Source organism: Marmota flaviventris, chromosome 2, assembly GCF_047511675.1.
Source record: "Marmota flaviventris isolate mMarFla1 chromosome 2, mMarFla1.hap1, whole genome shotgun sequence".
In the NCBI taxonomy this organism is placed as follows: Eukaryota; Metazoa; Chordata; class Mammalia; order Rodentia; family Sciuridae; genus Marmota; species Marmota flaviventris.
In genome coordinates, this window is record NC_092499.1 from 183355090 (window position 1) to 183381381 (window position 26292).

The 26292-nt window shown below is 57.9% G+C and overlaps 1 protein-coding gene across 1 annotated transcript in view; it reads right to left on the bottom strand.

Moving 5' to 3' along the window:
- Positions 1-655: 655 nt before the first annotated feature.
- Positions 656-26292, bottom strand: part of Kiaa1755 (KIAA1755 ortholog) — a 33354-nt gene continuing 7717 nt past the window's right edge. Inside the window, exons 2-14 of the mRNA XM_071607379.1 lie at positions 24608-24805; positions 22686-24030; positions 22025-22222; positions 17508-17631; positions 15124-15217; positions 14215-14301; positions 12515-12631; positions 10470-10568; positions 9466-9614; positions 6940-7078; positions 5653-5775; positions 4754-4975; positions 656-1569 (exon numbers count right to left, since the gene is read on the bottom strand). Coding sequence (XP_071463480.1) covers positions 868-1569; positions 4754-4975; positions 5653-5775; positions 6940-7078; positions 9466-9614; positions 10470-10568; positions 12515-12631; positions 14215-14301; positions 15124-15217; positions 17508-17631; positions 22025-22222; positions 22686-24030; positions 24608-24805 — 3597 coding nt within the window. The 3' untranslated portion in view covers positions 656-867. The remainder of the gene's footprint in view (positions 1570-4753; positions 4976-5652; positions 5776-6939; positions 7079-9465; positions 9615-10469; positions 10569-12514; positions 12632-14214; positions 14302-15123; positions 15218-17507; positions 17632-22024; positions 22223-22685; positions 24031-24607; positions 24806-26292) is intronic.

Consider the following 26292-nt stretch of genomic DNA (forward strand, 5'->3'; position numbering starts at 1 on the left):
CACCTAATGCCACCAGGCAGGAGAGACTGTGCAGAAAGAGGCGTAAAGCAGGAGAAGGTGAGTCTGTGACTTGGTGGGACGGAGATCTATCTAGAGGACTGAAGTGAGTGTTCTCTCTGGAATGCAAGGACCGGGTTCTGGGGGGTTCCTTGAATTTGAGCAGGTGGCCCAGCCCCTCGGGGGAGCAGGAGATGGAGTGGGAAGCAGCTCTTCCCTTGCGGGCACATGAAGCCAGCATGGCCTGCAGTCCACCCGTGCCAGTGCCTGGGAGTCGAGGGACACATACCCACCCCCTGTCCTCTAGGAGGTGGCTCTGGGGCAGGTTAGGTGTTCCACGCTGTCTTCCAGAGGTCCCCAGCAGCACTGAACTCCGGTAGCCCCCCTGGGGATTTGCTTGACTATACACCTTTGTGGGTCTCCCTATTCTCCCCCAGCGGTGCCTGGGATCACTCGCACACCCCAGTTCTTGTCTCAGGGAGACCCAGACAACAGGCCACTAGGGTTCTCCCCACAGGGAAGGCGTGTGCGGGTCCGTGATCTCCAGGTGGCCATTTGAGCTCCTACCCCTGAGGCCTTGGGAGGGTCTCGACCAACAGGGCCTTCCCGCTGACAGCAAGAGTCTGGGCCAATCGGTGCTTTATTGGGTCTGGACCGGGCTCCGGGGCTCGCTGTGCCGCACACGTGTTTGCACCAGGACTTCCTGGGTGCTGGGAGCAGGACCGCGTCCTCATCTTCCCGCTACAGGCAATGCGGGAAATCAGTGCTCCACCGCACAACTGGATGGGGTTCACCAGGGCTCCCCGCTCCTCCTCTCCCCGGGCCTCCCCCCGCCACCCCAAGAGCCTGGTGATTGACGGGGGCTCCCGGCTAGAGAGACGCCGGCAGGCTTGTCTGGGGTGAGTCCTCCAGGGATGTCTGTGAGTCTGTCCCCTCTGAGGAAAAGCTGCCTCCAGTGGGGCAGGGGACCCGGCTCTGCCTGGGGGACCGCTGCCAGGAGAAGAGGGTGGCCAGAAAACTCTCCGGGGCCGGCTCAGGGAGCTCGTGGGGGCCTTTGTCCTCGACGGCCTCTACAGCTCGGCCAGCCTCCTGGGGTGGAGGACCTGGCTGGGAACTTCTAGGCTGCTTCCCTCTGGTAACCCGAGGGGGCCAGGACGACTTGGGCAAGTGCTGTACCCCCAGAGAGTCGTGTAGGGGCAGGTCCCCCCTCCCCTTGGAAGCGACTTCGCCATTCAGACCGGGGCCCTTGGTAGCTGTCCCTCTGAGCTCTGGGTGTGACAGGCAGGCAGCGGGAGCCCCTGGGCACAGGCAGGGGACCAGCGCCTTCCTCAGGAGGCCCTGGATCTCCTTGTGCCTTGCCTGGGCCTCTTCCCACGGGCCCTGGCCCAGGCCTGCCTGGCTCAGGGAGGCCACCTGCAGCCCCATGGCCGTGAGCCTCTCCGCCGAGAACTCGGATGCCAGTCGCTGTAGGTAGCGTTGGAGGCGGCGCTGGTCCGCAGGGCTGGCCCTCTGGGCCTTGCCCAGCCTGAGCTGGGTCACCAGGTCCTGACAGTCCATGTGGAACCAGGTCATCTGCGGGCGAGGGAGGGGTGGAGACCGCATGAGGACATGAGGGCGTGCCTCTCTGCGCCGGGGGCTCTAGGCTGAGTGTTGCTGGATTGGATTAATCAGTCCAGCGAATGCTAGGGCTTGCCCAGCTTGGAGGCCATTTTCCCCATGGACGATCACGACAATGGTTTCCCTTCCCCCTTTTCTCCCGAGCTATGCCCACTGCTACCTGGAAGCAGCCTCTAGTGCCCCTGGGTTCTTCAGACACCTTTTTTATTTTGGTACCAGGGATTGCTACTGGTGCTCAGCCACTGAGCTACGGCCCCAGCCCTTTCAATTTTTATGTATGTACTTGTTTATTTTTTGAGACAGGGTCTCACTAAGTTGCTTAGGGTCTAAGTTGCTGAGGCTGGCCTCGAACTTGCAATCCTCCTGCCTCAGCCTCCTGAGTCACTGGGATTACAGGCGTGCGCCACCACCCCTGGCTCCTCAGCCACCCTCTAATAGACCTATGGGGCCAGCAGCACTGACTTCTCTTTAGGGCTCATTTTCTCCTGTAAAGTGGGAGCTGTGCCAGACAGCCATGAAGTCTTTTAAGAGCTGAAGATGTGGCTCCTCAGGGTGGATGGACTCCTGCAGGTGGTGCTGAGGGAGGAGTCTGGCTACTGTGTTTGAGTGCCGACTGTTTGCCAGGCTCTCTGGGTCTCTTGGAGGATCACACTGAATTGGACCAGCAACCCATTTTACAGAGAGGGAAACTGAGGCCCTCGAGCAGTGAAATGACTTGCCCTGAGTCTCAGAGCCAGCAGGGAGGAGCTGGGGTTCCACCTCCCATCCTCCTGCCTCCCAGAGCGTCCTCCAAGCAGCTCGCTGGGCAGAAACAGACTGACCGAGCCTGGGTGGACGGTCAGGCCCCAGGGGCCTCCCTCCAGCTGGGTGCCTGCCCCCCATGGTTCTTCTGCCTGGCCTGGATTCCGCCACAAAACGTCTGCAGGCTGCAAAGGAGCCTCCGTCCCCAGCAGCTCATGAGGAACCTAATCTCTCTCCATTAACTCGGAGCCGTCAGCGAGCCCCCGGGCTGCAGGGCCGGGAGGCGTTTCTCCACTGAGACCATCTTTCCCCAGATTAAGGGAACTTGTCTTCAGATAAATGGCTTCATTTTTGTGGCAGCCCATGGAGCTTATGGTCAGGAAAGGGCTGCATAAATCTCCCTTAGCGCCACCATCATGTTATTACCACTCAGTGCCAAAGATGCCCCACCTGGGGTCCAGCATGGCACCGGGCTGTCCTGTCTGTCTGTCTGGGTCTCGACATTCCCAGCCAACCTGGACAGACATGGACAGGGATCCAGAGACCATCTTGCCTGATCCCTTGCTGCACAGATGAAAATTCAGACCAGAGAGGGGCAGCGCCTGGCCAAGAACACACAGTGAGAGTCGTCGGAGGCAGGACTCCAATTTTGGCCTGCCACCACCTGGGATACAGTTCCTAGCCTGCCACAAGCCGGTTTCTCAGTCTTCCCCAGTCCGCCCTCCTCTCTGGCCTCCTCACTCATCTGCCTCCGCACCAGTGGGCTGCTTGGACCTGGTCCCAAAGAGAGCTCACCGCCCAGGGGAGCTGTGAATGGTGGTGAGCGAGTGGTGAGAAGCAGGATTGTTTCCACAGTGAGTCCTTGAGGACATAAAGCAGGTGGCAGGAGAGAAAGGTGTTTGGTTGTGGGATGTCAGGACAGGCCTCAGAAAGAAGCGCCCATGGGTGCTGAGAGAGGAAGAACCAAGAGGAGCCAAGTCCCAGGAAGAGGTTTCCAGCCGCCAAGATAGCACGTGCAAAGGCCCAGGAGCCGGAGCAAGTTTGGTTGATCCAGGGGAGGCCCCTGGGCTGAAATCAGTGAGCAAGGATAGAAGCTTCCAGATGCCGGTGGCATTTAGGGCACGACTCCTAATGATGATGACAATCATGGTGCTAATAATGGTTCCAGACCCGAGCAGTCCTGTGCAGGGGTTACTTAGGTTTAATCTCATTCTTTCAGTACCCAGCAAGGCGGGCACTAGGGCCAGAGGGTCTGGGTTTGAATCTCAGCTCTGCCCCTCTCCCAGCTGTGTGGCCCTGGGTGGGTTACTCCATCTGTCTGGTTCGTCATAGGTAAAATGGGTGTAATGCTAGTATTCGGTCCATGTGACAATAAAACAAGATGTGAAACGACTAGTACAGAGCCTGACCTATACAGGCTACATAAGCATCAACCACCACTACCACCATCATCATCACCACCACCATCATCACCACCATCATCACCACCACCTCCATCATCATCACCACCACCATCATCACCACCACCTCCATCATTACTACCACCTCCATCATCATCAGGGCGTTGAGACTCAGGGCAGCCAGACTGCCATTGCGGTGACAAGGAACACATGTGTCCCTGACTCTGAGTCCCAGATTCTGCCTCTCCAGCCCCTGGGCAGCGAGGGAGGGGATCCCTTCACTGCCCCTTGTCCTCTGCTGCCCCAAGGAGACAGAGGGGGGCCTGTCCTCCCGGCATGAGCTCACACTGCCCTCTGGGGCATCCTGTGTGCTGGCCGGGTCAGCCTGACTGCGAGGCGGAGGGGTCAGGCTCTTCCCACACTGTCCCTAGTGACAAGTCCGCTGACCAGGGGCCAGCCTTGTGGGTCCCTGTCCTAGCTCTCCCAGGCTGCTGCCTGCTGCCCGTAGGCCTTGATCTCCTGCTCAGAAACATGAGAGGTTTGGCTACGTGGAGTTAGGAGGGTCCTCAAGTCAAACCCTGCTTGACACCGGGATTCTGGGTGGCCTTGGGCAGGTCACGTCCCTCTCTGGGCCTCGGTGTTCCTGTCTGTAAGATGGGTACAGCGCTGGCACCCCAGCTGGGGTGGGGACTAAGGGAGGTGTGGGAGGGGCTCACAGAGGGGTCTCCTAAGGACCTCGCCACCCCCTCCGCCATCGCCACGTCTGCCTGTGTCAGGGACTCTGATGCCACTGTCTCTTCTTCTTGGAGGAGGACACTGGGCATGTCAGCAGCTGTCCAAATCCCAGCTCCTCCTCTGCCCGGGGCTCTGTCCCCTTCCCAGGACGATGGGAGGGAATCATGCCCAGAGCCTATTGCCAAGCCTAAGCCACCCTGTTCCGCCACCCGCCCAATCCCAAGGACAGGGGACACGGGCCTAGGCAGGGGCCACGGGCTCACCTTCTTGCAGAAGCGGTGCAGGTGAAGCAAGGTCTCGAGGTCCGTGCGCTGCCTCTCGGCCGCCATGTAGAAGTGGGTCAGCTTTGCCTGGAAGGCCCGCTGGGTGCGGGCAAAGGCCACCAGCTCTGGGGACTCTGTCCCTCCAGCCTCACCAGCTGCTCCGGCCGCCGCTCCCAGCTGGGCCGCCTGCTTGGACAGCTCCAGGCCTCGGCGGTACTGCGCCTGGGCAGGGAGACGGGATGTCCCCTGGGTTCCCACGTGGGGGCCTCCCCAGAAGCCAGTCGCCTCCCACTGCCCACAGCTGAGCCTGAGGCTGCTGAGCCTCGGTTTCCCATCGGTGGGGGGGCGATGGCACCCGGGACCGCAGGGCCTGGCTCCTGGGGCGGGACAGGAGGAGCAGGGAGGACGCTGGACAGCCCCAGGTCTTAGCTTTGGCAGTTCAGTTCACTTCCTTCTGGAAAGTTCTCTGACCTCACATCCTGGTCAGAAGTGCCCTCATGCCCTCAGTGTCCCCAGTTCTCCCTGTTGGCTCCCCTGCCTGTCTCCCAGCCCCATCCGTCCTCCACGGGCTTGAGAGCTCCCTGCTGGGACAGGCCCCGGGCTCAGCTTGTCAACGGCACAGCTTGTTGGCCCTGCTCTCTGAGGCCGACAGCAGGTCAGGGCAAGACCCCGGAATCTGTATCTTAAGACCCCCTGGGATTCTAAGTATTCTTTGGGTGTGGTGGTCTGGGAGGGCCTCCCGGAGGAGGTGGCATCCAAGCTGACCCTTTGGGGGCTTGGATGTCACCTCTGTGAGTTTTCTTGCACTGTCCTGCCTCCACCTCTTGGCCCCACCAGGGCCACCCCCTCTAAGGCCCTATCCGCCCACGCCCGTCCTGCTCCGGGTTCTCCCAACGCACTGCAGCCTGAAGGAAGAAGTCCTCAAACTCCGCGTGGGCCCTCTCCACCGTCTGCAGGCCTCCGTCCTTGGGGGCAAGCGCTTGCAGGCACTGGCTGCCTTCCTGCTCCATCCAGTTGCTGACCTGGGGCAAGGACACAGGTTTGGACTTGAGGGGCTGCTAGGGAGACATCCCTCTGCCGGCTGCCTGGTTCCCTGGGAGGCCAAGGTCCTCCTGCACTGTCACCAGCCTGGTCTCAGCCCTCCTGATTCCGGGCAGGAGCCTGGGGGAGGCAGGGCATGAGGCCATGTTCTTCAAACATCTGAAGGGGATGGGACCCCCAGGCAGGGCCCTGGTGGGGAACTGGCCTGGCCAGCACCCTGCACACAGTAGGCCCTCAGTGCACACGGGGTGCGGATGATGTCACAGGGTGGCGAGTCTCGGCTTCGTCTAACCACTCATGCTGCCCAGCCATAAAAGGGACAACCTCAGGGGTGATGAGCTCCTCGTCCCTGGGGGCCAGAAAAACGCTGGAGAAGCAGCCGCCAGGGGCAGGGGAGGGCCCACGGGGCGGCCATGAACTCCCTGGGCAAACGGAGCTCGTCACTGCCCGCTTCTGGCCTCAGCTGATCAATGGGAACAGGGTGGGCGTGGAGATTCAGAGGGGCCAAGGGTGCAGGGGGACTCTAGACCCCATGGGTGGAGGCTCCTCTCTTACTCTGGGGTGTCTTAAGAGCACATACTGACCCGCTCAGCCCCTGAAGCCCAGGGTGCCAGGCACTAATATCATCCCCAATTAAGAGGCGAGGACACAGAGGCCCCAATAATGAGGTCATCCGTAGGCACCCGAGCCAGGCCATCTCTAGGGCAGTGGGCGCAGCCCCGGGCAGGAAGGGTGCGCTGGTTCTAGGCACCGGCAGCCAGACCAAGTGGTGCTGTGCAGGTTCCCAAGTCAGACCCGTGTGCGACGTGGCGGGTGGCGCACCCCCAGCCTCAGTGTCCTCGCCTGTGCAGTGGGGAGGCCCTAGCTGACCTGGGGCAAGGACATAGGTTTGGACGTCCTCATCATGGGCAAGAGATGAAGTTAGAAGGTGATGAGGTACACAGAGGCTCTTGGCACACAGTTGGTGCTCAATAAGTGCAGCTCTTGCCATTATGTCTTTACCCTTTAAGAACTTATTAATTGCCATGTCATGTACCTTGCCCCAGGGACACCAGTCCTTGCTTCAGCACTAAGCGTCTGGCTGGGGTCGGCCTGGGGAGGGCAGCCTGGCAGAGCCCCACCTCCCGGCCAGCCTCCCTTTTCACCTGGAGGATGGCGGCTTCCAGGTGGCCCAGGCGGACGCGGAGCTCCAGCCTCCCCAGGAGATGGTTGGAGGCGGTGACCAGGACGTGAAGCTGCTCATCCACAAGGCCATACAGGGCAGCAGCCTCCGCCAGGTGGCTCCTGGGAGGCAGAGGAAGGTAAGAGAAGCCCACGTGCCCTCCCACCCCATCCTGTGCTCCTGCCCGGCACAGGCCTGCCCCCAGCTCTGTGGCCCTCCTTGGGCTCCCAGCTGCTGGCCCACCGTGTGGCCATAGGCAGGTCCCTGCGTCTCTTTGGGCCTCAGCCTTGGAACCTAAGAGCTTCAGTGGGATCAGGAGGACTGGGGGACACAGCAGGAAATGAAAAGGCCCTCCTTCTTCCGGAGGAAGCCAGCTGAACAGACCTGGGTTTGAATCCCAGCCTTTTGATGGGACCTCGGGCAAACTTCTCCACCTTCCAGTGCCTCTGTTTTCCCATCTGTAAAGTGGGAATAGTAACAGAACCCACTTCACAGTGTGGCTGTGAGGACTCAATGGTAGAAAGCCTGGGTTCTCCATGCCAGCTACACCCCAGAGCCTGCCCCAGGAGCTTTGAGAAATCTCAAAGCCCACGTTGTACCCCAAGCCAATGAAGTTGGTTTCTGGGTGAAGCCGGAACATGGGGTGCTTTCTAAAGCTCCTCGGGACCTCTAGAGAGCCGCAGAGAGAACCACCCTCAGGCACATAAAGCTCGTGATAGGTGTTGGCACCCGTGATGTGCCCCGGCATGGGGCGCATGGGGTGCATGGGCAGCCCTGGCACCTTCACAGAGGGGAACACAGGGGTCCAGAGAGGGCAGGGACTCTCATGGCATCTGAACTGAAAACAGGCCAGGGCTGCTTCTGCAAGGACTTTTTAAACATGGCCGAAGACCTGAAAGGAGGGCGGGATGGGGTTCCGGGCATGGCGACCCTGGGTGTGGGAGGAATCTCAAATCCCAGCCGCTCCCCTCTGCCCTGGAGCATCTGTCCGTCTTTAGGAGGAAGGAGGAACACAGTAGAGAGCCTGCTTTGCAGGAGGGAGCTCTGCTTTGCGGGGCCCCACACCTGACTGCAGCCCCCCAGGTGGCCACCTTGCAGGCCGAGGGGTGACGGTGCTTAGGGGACTGTAAACGCCAGCACGGAGCCGCAGGAGGGAGGAGGCGGGGCTGCAGCGCCTCGCGCAGGGCCACAGCGCCCCCTGGTGGGGCTGCCCTCAGCCAGAGGTCTGCAGAGACCGAAGGTGGACAGGAGGGCCCAGCTGCAGAGGTGTGGCAGGGGCATGCTGGGAAAGACAGCGCCAGCCCCACTGGGCATTGCGAGGGGCAGGGAGGTGTCCCTACACCTGGCGCCAGGACCGACTGCTGCCAGCGCTCCCATCTGCCTAAACATGCCCTGAGTCCATGGAAGCCACTCAGTGCCATGAGATTCTGAGACCAGGCTGTGTTCAAGTCCTGGCCCCACCACCTCCCAGCTGTCTGACCTTGGGTTAGTTACTTAACCTCTCTGTGCCTCAGGCTCCTCGGCTGTCCCAAGGATGTTACTGGGCTCTACCTCAGCAGTGGGAATTAAATGAGTTCATGTTCGTAATCCCTTAATGCTACCGAGGTGCTGGTTCAATAAACAAATTGTTCCTAAAAGCTTATGCAAACTTTTCACTTGACTTCAGCATATAAGTAGTTGTGTCCAGAGAAAAACCTTCCAATTACTGAGCAATGTAATTACAGTTTGAATGTCCCTTCGCCTGGGACCAAAGTGTTTCAGATTCTTTTGAAACTTTCTATAATGTTTGCCTATACATTATGAGCTACCCTGGAGGAGGGGACCCGGGTCTAAACACGAAATTCACACCTTCCATGTCGCCGGAAGGCAATTTTATAAAACATTTTAAATAGTTTTGCCCATGAAACAAAGTTTTGTAATGTGGAATTTTCCACTTGTGCTCAAAATGCTTCAGATTTTGGAGCATTTTGGATTTATTTCTGATGTTCAGATTAGGGAGGCCCCGTCTAAACTGGATGGACTTTTCCCCTCTCTGTAAACTGAAGAAAGCCGGTGCTTTCCTGGGGTGTCTGTCATTTATCCCAAGGCTCCCCCGAGACCCCTGACAGCCATGAGATTCTTGGGCCGTGTCGGGCAGCTGGCTGGGAGGGCAGGGCCCGTCCTGGCTTTGGGTCCCCAGGGGGCCATCTTTGGCTGCTAATTCACTTGGCTGAGCCTCGGTCACCATCCCCAGATGAGGCTGCTCTGGGCCTCACAGGGTTCTTGCCAGGAATAAATGAGATGGGCTTTGGAGGGGCTCAGCCCAATGTCTGGGCCAGAAAAGGGCTTGGTCCATGGGGGTGAGCAGAAACAGGGAGGCGAGGTCCCCCTGAGGGCCACGGAGGAAAGGGGGCCCGTGACTGGGCCTCCGGCCAAGCCAGACCCCTGGAAGGCCTGGTCCTGGGCTTCCATGGGCCCTGGCTCCTCTGCGTCCCAGGCTCGGGGAGGAGGAGGGCCTGGGCGTCTGTACCTGACGTCAGGGTTGGAGTCCAGTCTGCTGGCCTCACGCTGCAGCCCGGCCAGGGTGGCTCCACCTTCCCGCTGCAGACCCAGCAGGCCCGGGTCCTTCAGCACCGCCTCCATCAGCTCCTTGGACTTGCTCAGGCACCTGGCAGCGTCCTGCCAGCAGAGGGAGGGGTCCTGAGGCTCCATCCCCACTCCCCCTCCACAGCCCCCGACCCCAGATCAAGCCTCACTTCCCTAGTGTGGCATCTGGGCTCCTCCACAAAGTCTCAGCCCCTCAAGCCACGCCCCTCTCATCACCATGGCAACTCCCACCATCCTCCAAGCTCCGACGTCGTCTCTCTTTGGGACACCCATTCCAGCCTCTGCTGGTCCCCCTACAGCCAGTTCCCCAGGGCAGTTACAAGGATGGGAAAGTGCAGATGGTCATCCCCTATCAAAACTCCTGGGTGACTCTCTGTCTGCTCAAGATGGAGTCCCAGCCCAGTGTGTGGGTCCAGCCTATGCTGGACCTACAAGATCCTCCAGAGCTTCTCTTCTCCTTCCCTTTGACTCACTCAGCTCCACAGTGACTCCAGCTTCCTGCACGCCCCAAACAGCACCCTGCCCCAGGGACTTTGCACCCGTTGGTTCTCTGCCTGGAGCAAGGTCTCCCTCCAAAGCAGACTCCTTGAATTTCAGGCCTCAACTCAAATGCACCTCTCAGAGAGGCCCTCCCTCCTCCGTCTGTTCTCGGTCTTCATGGTAGTTTGGCACAATTGGCAACTACTGGTCTATTTCTTTGCTTATATTTGGAATGACCACCTCTGCCCCCCAGCATGAGCCCCACCAGGGCAGAGGGGAGTCTGCTGGCCCCAGGCTGAGGCCCCAGTGTGCGACACATCACGGGAGCCCAGCAAACACTCATAGAGTGAATGAACAAGACAGGGACCATGACGCCCTCCCTCTGTCCCCTTCACTGAGCCCGGGGTCCGTGAGTCTGGGGGTGGTGTGGCTCCGCTCCAGGCTCACCTGCACCCCCCCAGGGGGGTCCCCCTTCTCCAACGCCTCGATGGAAGCCCGTAGCAGCGCCGAGGCCTGGCGCAGGTCTGCAAGGAAAGGGTCCATCTTCTGCAGGACAGAGGCCAGGGCGGGCTGTCAGCCTGGGCCAGGCAGGAGGACACCCCCCGCCACCCAGGAGGACCCGGGGGCATTAGGCAGCAGTTCCCAAGCTTCAGATGCCTCAGAATCATCTGGAAGGATAGTGAAATGGACTTCCAGGACCCGCGCTGAGCTTCCTGCTGAGGTCCCCTCGGGCAGAGCAGGAGAGTGCCTTGTAGACAGTCCCCAGGCCACATTACTGCTGCTGGCCTGGGAGCTGGGGGGACACTTTGGGAACCACTGGTATTGGGAATGAGAGAGGGAGGAGAAAGGAGAAAAGAAAGAGATGCTCCCAGAGCCTTGTGAGGAGGGGGAGACAGGAAGTAAGAGGACAGGATCAGGGGGACATCCTTGGCTTGGTCCCACTTCAGCCCAGCTCTGCCACTCCTAGCTGTGAGACCTTGGGCAAGTTACTTAACCTCTCTGGGCCTTCTCTTCCTCCTCTGTTGAAATGAGGGCCACAGGAGTTCCTGCTTTGTAGGGTCGAGTGAGGATTGGATGGACTCACTTGGGAAGCCACTTAGAATAGAGCCTACTGGACATCCTCATCGATGTTGGATTCTGGGTCTCCGGGTCAGATTCATTTAAAGGAAAGGTCTGACTGCTGAAGTACAAATTCAAAAGCCCCCGGAGAAGGGAACTGGGAACCTGGGGATGAGTAGGGAAGGAGATTCCTCGGCACATATCACCTGAAATTGGAATGTACAGTCACCGTTGGGGATCTGTGGGGTGAGTCCAGGACCCCGTGGACAGCAAGCTCCACAGGTAGGAGTCCTTATGTAAGGTGGCATGGTGGTGGCACATAATCTGTGCACATTCTTCTGTGTGCTTAAATCACCCGACGTCACCTAGGATCTCTGCCACGCTGGAACCCTCTGTAAACAGCTGTTTCGCAGCGCGGTTTAGGGAGTAATGACAAGGAAACAGCCTGTGCGTGTTCACTGCAGGGACAATGTTTTCCCACAGTTTGTTCATTCCACAGCTGGCCAAGCCCAAGGTGGGGACTGCAGGGTGTGCGGGGCCACCCACTGCCCGCTCCAAACCAGACGTGATTTTGAAGAGGCTGCCTCCTGAACAAACAGAAACCGATGGGAGAGAGGGTGACCTGACCCCAGGGAGACTCGACAATGTCTGGGGACACTTTTGAGTGCCATTAATTGTAGGGAGAGGCCACACACACCGCAGGGCCACTAAACACACCAGAGTACACAGGGCAGCTCCCAACAGAGAGGAACGGCGGCCGGGTGGGAACAGGCTAAGGTGGAGCGGCACTAGGTGGGAGGGCCCTGGGCAGTGGCAGGGTTTGTGGGCAGTGGCTTCTCCATGTTCTGAGCGGAGGATCGGGGCTGTCCTGGGGAACCCCTCCTGGTGTGTCCTCAGGTGTTAAATTGGGCAGAAATGCCCCCTCACAGGGGTGTGCTGGGAGGGATCGTGGCTTGCAGGAAGGAGCCGAGCACTGGCCGTTCCCTTATTTCCTACCCCATACAGGAGGGAGCTCCTCCGCCTCCCCCACAGACCTGCAGTTCCCTGAGTTGTGTAGGTCTGCAGAACAGACACCTGTCATTTGTTTTCAGCTAACACATAGCTCTCAGCATGTGACAGACACTCGCCTAAGCCCTTTACTCACATTAATCCAGTTCACACAAAAACCCCATGAAGAGGTACTATTGTTTCCCCTTGCATTTTTGCTGATGGAAACCAAAGCTCAGAGAAGGTGAGTAACCTACCCAAAGTCAAACAGCCAGAGCTGAATCGGAACTCAGGCAAGCTGGCCCTGCTGAGCCCTTACTCATTCCACTCTCCATCTTCAAGGTAAACATCCGTTTGAACCTGACAGGGTTGGTGGCTCCGTGGGGCAGGATTGTGAAGGAGAGAAGAGAAGGAGGGACAGGGCTAAAGGCTGTAATGGTAGACACCTGGAAGAATTGCACCCACTCGCTGTGACAGTAGGGGAGGGGGCCTTCCAGGGCAGCTGGCAGCTGACTGGGGTCCACGTGGTGGCTGAGGGCCTTCAATGAGGTCAGCACCTCCATCTGCAGACAGAAGAAGTGAGTCAGGAGGACCAGAGGGTTCACTGTGGGAACAGACTTTGAAAAGGTCCCACCTAGATCCCTGCCCCGGCACCAGTTCGTCTTCCAGAGGGAAAGTGCAGAGTTGCTCTCTGGGCACCCGATCTCTCTGGAAGCTCTGATCAATCACAATCCAGAACCAGACCCGGGTTAAGACAGCAGCTCCACAGCACTGGGACGGCCGGTCGCTGGCCTGTGCCTGAGGCAGACATCACTAATCAATCGCAGCATTTGTTCCACCTGAGCTTGGCTCTTTCCCAGCTTTTGGGGGGCAATCACACAAACTGATTGCAGCGGGTCCTGTGATAAGCCTTCCCTAGAATCCTTGCATTGTTCTCTAGTGACCTGCCAAGGCTGATGAGAAAAGCCACCAAAGCCTAACAGTGTCCCCAAAGATCTGGGGAAGGGACAAGGTGACTGCTTCTCCCAGGCATTGAAGTTTCAGGCTTATCCTGGGGACAGCTCTAGATACCCAGGCTTGGGGTGGGGTGGAGTCTGCAGGGTTTGGGGCCCATCTTCCATCCCTGATCATCAAAGGGGGCTGTGGATCAGCAGCACCTTGGAGCACACTAGAGACGCAGGACCCCAGGCCCCACTCAGAGCCTAGGTTTTGACGAGATCCCTAAGAGATTTGTCCTGCCTGGGTCCCTGACCTGACACCAGGCCACTTCCCACCGGGTAGGCGGCTCCTCAGCGTAGGAGTTGTTGCTGAGAAACCAACCTCCACAATCCAGGCACACCCAGGGCTGAGGAGTACAGCCTCCAGCTCACACTGTGCCTCTACTGATCAGGAAGCAGGGGCCTTTTGAACCGTTTCTGAAGTGGGGCAGAGGCTGGGGTACAGTACTAATTAAAGGGAGCTCAGGGCTCTCCTGCCACGTTCCCAATCAACTCCAGCTGTATTAATTAGGGAAAGAGGCACAATCAGAGCCAGGCACAGTGGTGCACACCTGTGATCCCAGCGGCTCGGGAGGCTGAGGCAGGAGGATTGAGAGTTCAAAGCCAGCCTCAGCAACTTAGTGAGGCACTAAGCAACTCAGTGAGACCCTATTTCTAAATAAAATATTTAAAAGGGCTGAGGATGTGACTCAGTGGTTAAGTGCCCCTGGTACTTAACCGAGTACCAAAAAAAAACCCACAAGCAGAGCCGGGACAGCGTGGATGAGGCCCTGGGCCTCGGGTCAGGAGATGCTGCTCTGTCTGGTTTGCTGGGTGGCCGTCTGCCTGATCTCCCCGTCTGGAGACAAGGGATGGCCTGACTAGGCGAAACTTCAAGTAGGTTCCATGTCACGTGCGACTCCCCGTCACGTGGCAGTGTCCACCAGGAGTTGCTGGGGTAGCCAGAGGGAATGATCCAGTGATGGTTGGGTGATGTCTGCCACAGAGGCAGCCTGGAGAGGGGCAGCCCCAGCCCTCGCCCTTCTTCCCCTACCCTAGATCATTTCAAGGCCTGACCTGTCCACTCTGCAATTCTCCATCTTCTCTACCCCCACTCAGCTCCAGCCCAACAACCCCGTCCTCAACTGCCCGAGCGGCTTCCTGCTCACCTGGACGTCAGGTAAGGCCTGCAGCTGGAGAGCATCCTCCTTCTCCCCCAGGAAGAGCAGGCTGCGGAACGGGGCCGGGGCCAGAGCCTGTCAATGAGAACTGCTTCAGGCTGCTCTGCCCGAGCCTCCCCTCAGCCTCCCATCCCTCTATGGCCTCTCCCGCCCTGGAAAGACACAGGCAAATGCGTCCCATAGTGGCCAGGGTGGGAGTGACTGCGTGCTGTCTGGAGGGAGGAAGCACTCCAAGTGCAGAGAGCAGCAGGCCCAGGCTGCGCTGCAGGCTTCCTGGATGCCCTGCCCCACCCGCCTCAGTCTGCCCGTCTATGAAGGAGGGCTCAGACCTGAGCATGTGGCAAACCTCCACCGCCCCTGCTGCCCGGGGTCAGCTGGGACTCTCCTCCCTCCTGCCCGCTCTGGGATGAGGTTTTGGTACCCGAGGCTAAGGCAGTCGCAGCGGTGCCCTTCCCTGGCCCTGGGATTCTGTAATGGCTGGACGTCTGAACCAGAGAGACACAAGAAACTTGCTGGACTCTGGGGAAATAATCTCTCACTCTTTTCTGCTGGATGTAAGTGAGAGACCATGGGAACTTAGAGCTGCAGGGACCCTATGGCCGCCCGAGGGGGGTTGTCAGAGATGGCACCCTCCCAGGAGGACAGGGCCAGAGATGGGGAGAAGGGATGGTCTGGTGACAGTGTCGGAGCCCTTGTATGGAGACCTACCGAGCTGGATTGGACTCCTGGCTTGTCCAGCTACATGAACCAATGAAGTCCTTTTGACTTAAAGCTCATTAGCCCTGAGCTGTTAGCAGTCCCTGGTTCCAACCCTGAGCCTGCCGCATGCTCCAAGCATGTCAGAGGCCCCAGGTGACCCCAAGGCTGGCAGGGCTGGGGCACTCTGTCTGTATTCACCTGGGTGGCCTGCAGGGCGCTGACCAGATCAGGCTGTGGGGGCTGATTCCTGGCATCGACCACGACCACCAGCCCCTTGGCTTTATCTTCGGGCCTGTGGTTGGAAAACAGTATGACGTCTCGCTGGGCAGCCCTGGGGACTCTCCAGGTGGCAAGACCAAATGGAAGGCCGCAGAAACTGGCTGCTGGGAGTCTTGACTCAGTGGTGAATGGCCTACCCTGCAGGGCCAAGCCCCAGGTCTCCCTGCTGGAAGCCCCCCCTTTCTCTTCCAGGAGAGGCCACTGCCTCTACCGCAGGCCCCCGCACTGGCCCATGCATCCTCTCCCAAGGCCCAATAGTCCTAAAGATAGTCACTTATAAAGTTGGAGTGGGTCACCTGAGGTGAAACCTCATTTAATTCAAGAATCCCACACCCCCAGGGGTTGGCTTCTGGTTGGTGGAGGCCACTGAGTGACCCGATTTCTCTGGGCAGTGACTGGTCTAGATGGAGATCATGTGACATATCTCTGCCCAATGAGATGAGAGGGCAAATTCCCTGGGGCCTTTGGAGAAAGACATTCTCTCCTTTGAACAGTTCTTACAAAGAGCTGTGAGGCAGAGACTCAGACTGATACCTTTGCTCATCAGACCAGACGTTTTAAATTGCAGTCGGTTCCCCATGGCCAACACAGCCCTGGGCTGAGCTGACGGGGGCTACGCTCTGTCGTTTACACCAGGACTTCCCAGACTGGCCCGAGTGTCCGCATTTGTTAAAATAAGGATTCCTCATCCCACCTCCTCCCCTGTCCCCCGAGACAGTTGGCAGCAGGTACAGGGTGGGTCTGGGTGATTGCAAGTGCCCTTGGTCACTCCGATGATCAGGAAGGTGATCATAACCCAACTGCCTCAACTCTTCCAATCATCCAACTCACAGACAAAACCAGAGGTGGCCCCGTGTGGGTGCTGAGCTGTGGCATTGCCTTTAGTATCTGGTGACCTAGACGCGTTCTTGTACCTCTCTGAGTCAATTGAATAATAATGGTACCAGCTTGAGGGGGCCTCGTGGGGACAGATGAGGTCATTGATGTCATGCACCCAGCGACTGTGCACCACAGGAGAGATGTAATTTTTTTTTTTTACAAAACTTTGCCATTGTTACTGTCCTAAAAGGGGAAACCGAGGCACAGGAGGCAAAGCAGTGGCCAGCAGGGAGAGTCTCTGGGAGGTGACACCAGGTCCCTGACCTCCCGTCCCACACCTTGCCCGTCTCTGGCTAGGCCCCTGCCGGAACAGTGACTCATTCCAGACCTGTCTCTGCCCGGAGCCTGGAGGCCCCTCGAGGACAGGGCCTGTTGGGAGACTCCTCAGGTCCCCAGCACCATCCAGCATAAAGCCGGGCCCTGAGCAGGTGTCTCACCAATGTTTGTTCAGAGCACAAATGGAAAGGCCAGCTGTGCAAGGGACCAAGAAGTCCCCAAGGCACAATTCCCTCCCCTGACACTGGGACCCCCCCTTGGTCCTCAGAACCCACTGGCCATCTCCTTCTGTCAGGAGAGCCTCAGAGAGGAGAAGGTACTTCCCCAAGGTCACACAGCAAATCAGTGGGACACCAGGCCAGAGGAAGAAAAACCTCAGTGGCCAGCAGGTGGCAGTACTGACTCCCTGCATGAAAGAAGGTCCCCAAGGGTGCCCTGGGTCCCTCACCCTACCCCCCCCCCCCCCGCAGTGAACCTTCAGGTGGGGTGGGGGGTCTGTGCACAGTCCCAAGGCTCCACTCTAAGGCTGCCCTGGCTGGGGGCTGGTCTCAGAGGGAAGGACATGGCTCTTCCCCGCCAGGCGGACATGGAGTCTGAGGACAGGGGGGTGGGGGGTAGCAGTGAGAGGAAGGGAGTTGGAGACCAGCCTGGACCCCCATCTCACTCACATTCATGCTTTAATTCTCTCCCTCCTCCCTCCCTCCCTCACCCACCCCTTCACATTTCCATCAGATATTTATCTTTCAGATGCCAGTTCAATTATCACCTCCTCAGGGAAACCTTTTCTGATTTGCTAATTGAAGGTAGCTCTCCGCGCCCCTCCCCCACACTATAACAGTGGTTCTCAAAGTGTGGTCCCTGGTGTGACCAGGTGACCGATCAGAAATGCAGCTCCCCAGGCCCCCCACCCCAGACCCACTGAATTGGAAACGGGAGGTGGGGCCCAGCAATCTGTTTTCACAGCCCATCAGGGGAGTCTGAGGCGAGGGGCTCTCAAGTTCAAACACCAGGGACCGTCAACGTCCCTCTGTTTCTACATCATGTTCTGGAAAGTCACCTGTCCATCCCTCCCCCCCTCCACCTTGGGAGTCTCCCCGTGGCGGGGTTGAGAGGGTGGAGGTGGAGCGGTCAGGCGGCCCGGCCCTTACCTGGGGATGCCGCACAGGTAGGAGAGCAGCTTGGTGACCTCGGAGCCCGAGCACCACGGTGCCTCCCAGGCTGCCTCTGCGGTCGACACCAGAAGCAGGGGCCGCCCCTTCCTGTCTCGACTGCCTGGAGGACAGAGGACACCCTTGAGCAGAGCCCTTGCCTGTGGGACCCCCTCTGTGGCCTCCATGCCGGTCCCCCTGCCTGGAATGCCCTTTCTCTCCTCCTTCTGTGAGCTGTGAACCCCTCACCCATCAAAGACCCAGCCTAAAAGTCACTTCCTGAGAGCAGCCTTCTCTGAACCCCTCTCCACAGAGGAGGTGGCTGACTCCCCTGGGACCATCCTGCGGACAGGGGACCCTGGGAGGCAAAGCCTGTGGGGTGAGCTCTGGAGTCACAGGGACAGGGGCTCCCGTCCTGGCTCGGCATGGACTCTGCGTGTCCTGGGGCAAGTTCCTGCATCTCTCAGCCTCGGTTTCATCTGTTCCACGAGACAAATGAAACACCAAGCTGATGAGGTTATTTTGAGGATCAAGTGAGACAGTTCCTGAGAGACTGTCGCACCAGGGATCCCCGAGAGGCAGCTGTGCTGTGAGCAGCGTCTCTGTCCCCTTCTCCAGCCAGGCTGTCAGCCTTGGGACCTTGGCAGGCTGTGTCCTGCCCGGGGATCTGGGCTGGGTGCCTCACTCTTCCTGTGGGGGTCATGAGGCCAATGAGGACACAGGGGGAGGGCACAGTGAAGAAAGAAATATCTGTTCAGTCACCATGTCCATGTGGCGCTGTGTCCTGTCAGTCCCAGCAAATTGATGCATGATGTCTCCCCTTGTGGCCTCTGGCCCAGACTGGCTCCTCTGTCCCTGTTCCCTGCCCTCTATATAAGCGTGTCCCCCACCCTGGGTTCTCACAGCAAACACAGGCTTCTGTCACATCCTGCGAGACTGAGCCGTGCAGGGAGTACCCTGGGTCAAGCTCTCTGCTGCTTCCCGGTGCTCAGCACGACGCGGGCTCACACCCTCCAAGCCTGGGACCAGTGAAGGCAGGGTTAGCATAGTGCTTTCCAAATCCCGCGTGCCTGGGGCTCTTGCCAGAACTCAGACCGTCACTCAGCAGGCCTGACTCTGCCTCTCCTCCAAGCTCCAAGGTGAGGCCCAGGTTGTTGGTCCCTGGGCCACACTTTGAGTAGCGAAGGGTCCGAGCACCCAGGATGTTCTGTCATGGAACACTGTGATTGAGACTAATTCATGTGACTTGTTTCCCATTAAACTCTGCCTGAAACAGGGCTCTGCACACAGCCAGTGCTGCCTGAGTTGAATAGAATGACAAGCAGCTGTCCCGGTGATTTGCTTTTGACTGGGCCAAGGAGACCTCTTTGCCCCAAATGTTGCCCTGGCCTGACAACTGGTGCCGGAAATGCCATCACGGTCACCTCAGAACCCTAGATTGAAGTTGTGATATCCACCCTGGGTTCTGCATTTCAGATGGAAATGGGAAGGGCAGGTTGGGACAGGGGTGGGCAGGGGGCTACCCACAGCCACCGGAAAACCTGTTGTACCTTTTGGCAGCGTTCTGTGCCGAGGGTGGGGGAGAGATGGCAGATAATGGAATGAGCAAGCAACTTAGAGCCTTCACACGGGAAACAAGGGTAAATGGATTCTTAAACAGAGCACCACGGGGCTGAAATGATGAAGACCAAAGGTCCAAGGCAGGTCTAGAGCACTGAGGTCTCAGGGCGAGGCCAAGATCAGGGACCCCTTCACTCTCTTTGGCATTAGGAACGAGAAGTCACCGGTGACCTGGACGAAACCTGCCTCAGCGTCGAGGTGGGGAAGGAATCCTGCGTAGAGTGAGTGGAGAGGAGAGAGGGTGCAGAGACAGGGAGCACGGCCACTCCTGGGTGGAGTTCCCATGTGAGAGAAAGAGGGGACAGTGACGATGTTGGGGCCTGAGGGGGTCCTGGTAACCGGGCAGGGCTCCGGGTGTCCTGGTGCTGGTGGCAACGGACGCGGGAGGGGGACCAGGTGAGGTGGTGGAAGGGTGTCTCAAGTAGGGAAAGAGGAGCAGTGCCCCGGGGGGTTGGCCTCAGATAGGAACACAGAGGACAGTCCCCAGAGGTTTGCTGCGTCTGTGGCCTGGATGTGGTGGGCAGGTGACTACGGTAGCTCAGTGAGACCCGAAGGAAGGTCACCAGCTGAAACTGCAGTTGGGTATGGGGGCGGGCACTGACGGTCAGAGGAGAGAAGTCACTGGCTCAGGACGGTGAAAGGTCACTCAGGACCCAGGGTGGAGGAGGGTCCATGTGACCCACCAGGTGGTGTGACTTTCCCAGCTTTGTCCAGGGGCAGGGGTAGCAGGTGGAGAGTTTCCGGGGCTTCTCCAGGTAAGGGTGAAGGGGACAGAGAAAGGCAAGGGAGTCGAGAGCCATCGAGAGGAAGCGATTATAAGGATGAGCAGGGCGTCTAAGCCGCAAAGGAGCAACCGAGGACATGTTGGCCACTGGGGGGACACAGTGAGAAGGCGGCTGGGAGGATGGGTTGAAGTTTGGGGAGCAGGAGGATCCAAAGATAATTAAGATTGGGGCCGTGGGTGAGACAGTAGAGTAGGAATCTCAACATTGAAAGCAGGGAGGGAGCAGCTAGTGATGGGGGATGGCCATGGGAGTTGTCACTGGGGGACAAGGACAGGATCCCTGGAGAAGAGAAGGCCAAGGGCAGTCAAAGGCGGGAGCAGAGGAAGCATCCACATGGGTGCTGTTCACTCATCATGTCCCTTCTGAGCACATACTGTGTGCCAGGCACTTGGGACCCAGCTGCGTGTGCTGCAGTCCCCAAGAATTACAACACAGGTAATGTAGCAAAAGTGACAAGGAGCCAGGTTCTTTCTGAGGCCCAGAGAAGGCAAGCTACTTCTCCAAGGTTACCCAAGGAGCTGACCATAGAGTTGGAACTGAAACCAAGTTCTCCTAACCCTAACCCTAACCCTCCATGAACAAAAGCCGAGCTCTTGGAACATGGCAGCCCCAGAGAATGGTGAGATCCCTGTGGGCAGTTCACATGGGAACAAGCGACAAAAGTTCCAATCAGAGTGACCAGAAGGACAGACAGTGCCCACCAGGAGCTGTGAACCAACAGGTGGTGCCCAGGATCCTGCAGAGATGTAGAAATCTCTGAAGGAAAATAGAATTGCAGGAGAGTCCGTTCCCCAAAAGCACTGAGGTCTCCGGTGTCCCTAGACCTTGGCACATGCTATTCCCTCTGTTTGGAACGCTGTTCCAACACTTCACCTGCTCACTGCCCACTCACACTGTACAATTGCATTTTATATCACTTAACTTGTCCCAGCAGAAGCCTGAGCCAGGGCCCCATCTGTGCTCCACAGGGGCTGGACTCCTCATGGTTCTAATTCTCTTATGTCAGGTTTTAATAAGCTGTTGAATTTTCTCTACCACTAGAATATAAGTTTCCTGAGGACAGACAGCACATCAGACTTGTTCCCTAATAAATCCCCAGTGCTACACCCAGAGACTCAGTTAATATTTACTGCACAAATATTAAACAGAAATAATAATACTTTCAGTATTGGATATTGATAATGCCTCACCCAAAACCCTTTGGTAGGCAGAGGACTCATTCCCCAGAGGCTGGAAGTATTGGCAATTAATGGCTTATAGGTGCCTCCTTCTCAAGAATTGCCCTTGGCTGAACGAGATCACTGGCTTACCCTGCATCTATACCCAGGATCAGCGTGCAGTTAATGACTGACAGATCCAGGATCAGCCTGCAGTTATTGACTTCAGATCCAGGATCAGCCTGCAGTTAATGACTATAGATCCAGGATCAGCCTGCAGTTAATGACTGACAGATCCAGGATCAGCCTGCAGTTATTGACTTCAGATCCAGGATCAGCCTGCAGTTAATGACTACAGATCCAGGATCAGCCTGCAGTTAATGACTGACAGATCCAGGATCAGCCTGCAGTTATTGACTTCAGATCCAGGATCAGCCTGCAGTTAATGACTATAGATCCAGGATCAGCCTGCAGTTAATGACTGACAGATCCAGGATCAGCCTGCAGTTATTGACTTCAGATCCAGGATCAGCCTGCAGTTAATGACGACAGATCCAGGATCAGCCTGCTGTTAGTGACTACAGATCCAGGATCAGCCTGCAGTTAATGACTGTCATTCAGGCTCCAGAGCTCCCTGTGGGGGTCAGACCACAGCTTGCTCATCTTTGTCTTGGGCTGCACTTCTAGGGAACCCAGCTCTATCTTAGCTGCCTCACTGGGATTTGAATGGATGGGCAGGTGAGTAGATGGCTAGAGGATAGATACCTAGGAATTGCTTTCATCTAACCCAAATCCTTCCCTGGAAAGGTGAGGAAGCAGGCCCAGGGAGGCTGGGGCTAGAACACTGGCCTCCTGGGCTTTCCCGACCTCCTCTCCACCCACCCGTGTCTGAGGACGCTCTGGGACTCCCAGCTCCCTCCCGTCTCCCTCCGCTTCCCTGCTAGTCCCCCGGGACCTGGCAGGCATGCTATCCTGGAGTGGAAAACCTCGACACCCAGGGCTCCAGTCCTGGGTACGGGCCCAGGGGACTCTTCCTGCAGGCTGGGGCCTCTTCCTGGGTGGCCTTCAGAAGGTTCCGAGAAGCCAGCCTCTCCCCCAGTCTGTGGGTCTGAGTCAGCAGGAGGGCCAGATGTTTTGGTGTGAGTTGTTCCATCTGGGGAAAAGCAATAACAAAGTAAAGGATGTGAAGCAGAAGATGGATTTTTCTGAGGCGAAATGTTTTGTCTTCTACCCTGGAATGGACAATAGAGCTTACATGTATTGACCTACTACATGCCAGGCCCTGTGTAAGAGCCTTATTTCTAGTATCTCTTTGAACCATTAAAGCATCTCTATCAAGTAGATGAGATCCCCATCCCACAGAGAGGGAAACCTGAACTCAGAGAGGTTAAGTACCTAGCCGAGGTCACACAGCCAGTGCATGGCAAAGTTAGGATGTGAACTTGGGCAAGTGAATCCCAGGCCCGTGAGCCTTCCAGCCCTAGCATGCTACACTAAACCTCTGAAGCAAAGCCAGCCCAGTGGTCCCTGCCCCTCACAACCAGAACCACCCTGTACCCCGGTCTCAGAGTACCCAGATGATAGCTCCCTGTCCAGCAGAGCACGGGGCAACTTACCTTTCCCTGGGGATTTGGCTCGGGAGGGTTTAGGAGGGTAGAGTGAGCACAGGGCTCTCCAAGGCCCATCCTGCTGGAGCGAGGCTTTCTCCGCGGGCACCGGGGATTGCCTCTGCCCTTTCAAGAAGGAGACTTTGAGTCTGGGAATGGGAGACCTGGAGGAGGAGGTGTTTCGGCTGGAGCGCGTCGTGGGCTGGGGATGTCTCCCACTTTCTTGCTTGGTCTTGTCCATATTTGTATCAGAGGCTGGGGCAGCCGGGGCAGCTGGGGACAAGTAGGGAGAGGACGTTTGCCTTGGTCCAGGGCTGGGCTGGACCGTGGTCTCTGGGTTTCCCAGAGGTCCCTGTACCTTGGAGGCAGCCATCTGTTCTGAGACACCTGCCCTGAAGCCAGAGTCACAGTCTAGTGGCTCCCCGAGGACATTAAGGCAGGGTCCCTGGGGCTGTGGGTCTGAGTCGTGGGCAGGCGATTTGCTCTTGATCTTCCTCCTAGAGCCCAAAACACAGGGCTCATCCTCGGAGCTTGCTGGCTTTGCACAAGCCCATTTTCCCAAGGAAGGGCCCCGACTGGACTCAGAGAGGGACAGTAGTCTTTCGGACAGAGGAATTTCCTCAGTTCTAGATAGTTCCTCCAGTGCCCCCAAAGTACAGCCACTAGGTGTCCCCAGCTCCTTAGTGGGAGACCCTCCTCTGCTCTCCTGGGAAGGGTCCAGAAGAGCCACGTAGTCTCCTGCCAAGCCCTGGCTGTCCATGTTGTCCATCCTGAGGGCCACCTCCCCAGGCCTGGCTTGCTCCACCTTGATGAGGCCTGGATACTTGTCCCCAGACGTCCTGCCCCTGCTCTTGGCCAAACTCGGGACAAGAAGCATCTGGCTGCCTGGGGAGCTGGCCTGGTGCAGCTCTTGGGGGGTGCTCAGATCCAGTGCCTCTAACTGCAGGGAGCCCCAGGCTGGGGAGGGGACGTTCACAGCTGGGGGTCTGTCATCCACAAACTCTGGGCTGGCGATCTTAGTCCAAGGCACAGGGGAAATCCCATTCTCGGAAGCCACTAGGCAGTTGTGTAAGGGACTTCCCTCAAAGTCACTGTTGATGGCCTCCAGCCACTCTTGGGTGAAAATCACAGGGTAGGATGACTCGGGAACGGGCTTCTTGTCCACCGTGCGGAGGTCCAGGGAGAGGCGTTTGATCATCATGCAGACGGACTGCTCCTCCTGGGGCTCGACTTGGAGGTAGAAGTCACCCTGGCGCAGCAAGAGGGGATTGAGCGGTGCCAAGTGGACCACGACCTCGTCGCGTAGACAGAGCGGCCAGCCCTCGTGCAGGAAGAGGCAGTGGGAGTAGGGGCCCTGTGGGCGAGGACGTCACAGAATCAGGACCCCAGAATCCTCAGCCCTGGACCCGCTTCCTGCCCTCTCCAGATGAATCCGGAACAGCTTGGGGATGGAGACGGGAAGAGAGGTACCCAGGAGCCGCACTGAAGGGCCCTGGCTCTCAGGGCTGTGCGAGGGTTGACTCTGCCTCACCTGACCCTGACCTTGAAAACACTTTCTAGACCACCACACCAAGGGACAAACGCTGAGAGCCATGGAAGTGCCCCACTTTGGCCAAGGAGCCTGGTGATGGCCAGGATGCCAGGCCCCAGGCAGGCTCCTAAGGACCAGCATCCCCCCCAGAGCCTCTCTGCAGCGGTTCCTCCTGCTGCCACCAGCACGTGTAATTGACTCCCAGATGTCAGAGGATAAGGGCCAAGTGACCCTCCTGCTCCACTTGGGAGCTGACAAGCAATGATATGTGGAAAACCATCCATGTCCTCAGCTCTTCTATGAGTCAACACCCCCCTCTGCCCACCTGCTTTTCTGCTCCCCTCCAGCCCCTGGCCCTCTGGGAGAGACTGTCCCTGGCGCCACCGCCCTCCCGACTTACACAGGCTTCTTCGCGAACTTGCTCACACAGGCGCTTGGCAGGGATCAGGAAATTCAAGAGGAAGCTCAACCCGTCTCCCCGGAAGTCAGAGTCCAGGAGCCGGAACACCTGACCCAGGACCGTAGGTGCTGTGGCCTCAAAAGGGGGATAGAGGCCAGCCAAGGCGTGCTGGATGGCGGCATCTAGGGACGGAGGGTCCTGGGGGAACAGAAGGAGAGGATGAAAAGTAATGGTAGCAACCACGACAAGGGCAGTGGGCACTTCCTGTGACCTCCCAGGTCTCCATGACTGAGCCCCTGCTAATGCTGCCTGCCACTCCTATCCCCTCCCCCTGGCTCACACCCCACTCAGGGGAGCTTCCCAAACCTGCTCCTCCTCCACCCCCTCCCTGCCCAGGGACATCCCAACATCCCGTCAGACTAGGAGGCCAGAACCCACGTGTTGAGCTGCCCTCTCCTGCCACCAGCCTGTCCCCTGCCCCTGACCGAGCTGGGTCTCCACCACCTCTTCCCGGGAATCACCTCACTTTGGATGCTGGCCTCGGGCCCTCCTCCCTTCAGAGACCTCCACTGAGGCCCCAGAGTGGCATTTCTCACATGTCAGTCCCCTGCTCAGTGTTCCTCAAGGGCTCCTCATTGCCTTCAGGACACGTGCAGCCCCCGTTCCAGCTCCCCAACCCGGATGTGTGCAGGCCCAGCCTCTCCATGCCTCACCACGATGGCACAGGTACTCTCTTGTCCCCTCCAGGCCTTTGCCCTTGCTGTTCCTTCCTCCCGAACACCTTCCTCTTCCATTGCCCCCTCACCTGGCCAGCTCCTTATTCTCTAAGGCTCAGGTCAGCCCTCGTCTCTGACCTGGTACCTGCCTCGACCCCAGAAGGGTCAGGTGTCCCCTCCTCTGTGTCCCTATCATAGCAGTTCCCACTATGATTTCTGGATCCCTAAGAGTAGGCAGAGTAGCCCTCAAAGATGCCCACCTCCTAACCCCTGGGATCTGAGACTGGGTCACTTAACAGGCAAAAGGGGATTAAGGTTGCAGATGGAACAAAGGTTGCCAATCATCCGGCCAGAAAACCCAGAGAGTCTCCAGGAGTCTAAAGTGGGCCCAGAATACTGAGAAGGGTTTGCAAAAGGGGGAGAGGAGCCAGGTGGGGTGGTGCATGCCTCTAAGCCCAGTGACTCTGGAGGCTGAGGAAGGAGGATTGCAAGTTCAAGGCCAGTGTCAGCAACTTAATGAGATGGATTTGAATGAAAAATAAAAAGGTCCAAGTGGTAAAGCACCCCTAGGTTCAATACCCAGTACAAAAAAAAAAAAAAGGAGGGGGAGGGGATAGTCCAGAAGACAGAGGGAATGTGACTGTGGAAGCAAGGTCAGAGAGATGCCAAGTTGCTGGCGTTGAACAAGCAGGAAGAGCCAGGGAATGTGGGCAGCTCTCTGTAAAGAGCAAGCAAAGGAATTCTCCCCTAGAGCCTTTAGGAAAGAATGCAGCCCTGCCCACATGGTGGTTTTAGGCCAGCAAGACCCATGTCAGACTTGGGGTCTACAGGACTGCGGGGCTAATAAAGTCGTGCTGCTCTAAACTCCTGCAGGTGTGACCATTGGTGACAGCAGCAATAGAAAGCCAGCACAGCGCACGCTGGCTCCGATTCACCCCTGGGTCCTCCACACCTGATCCAGGGCCTGGC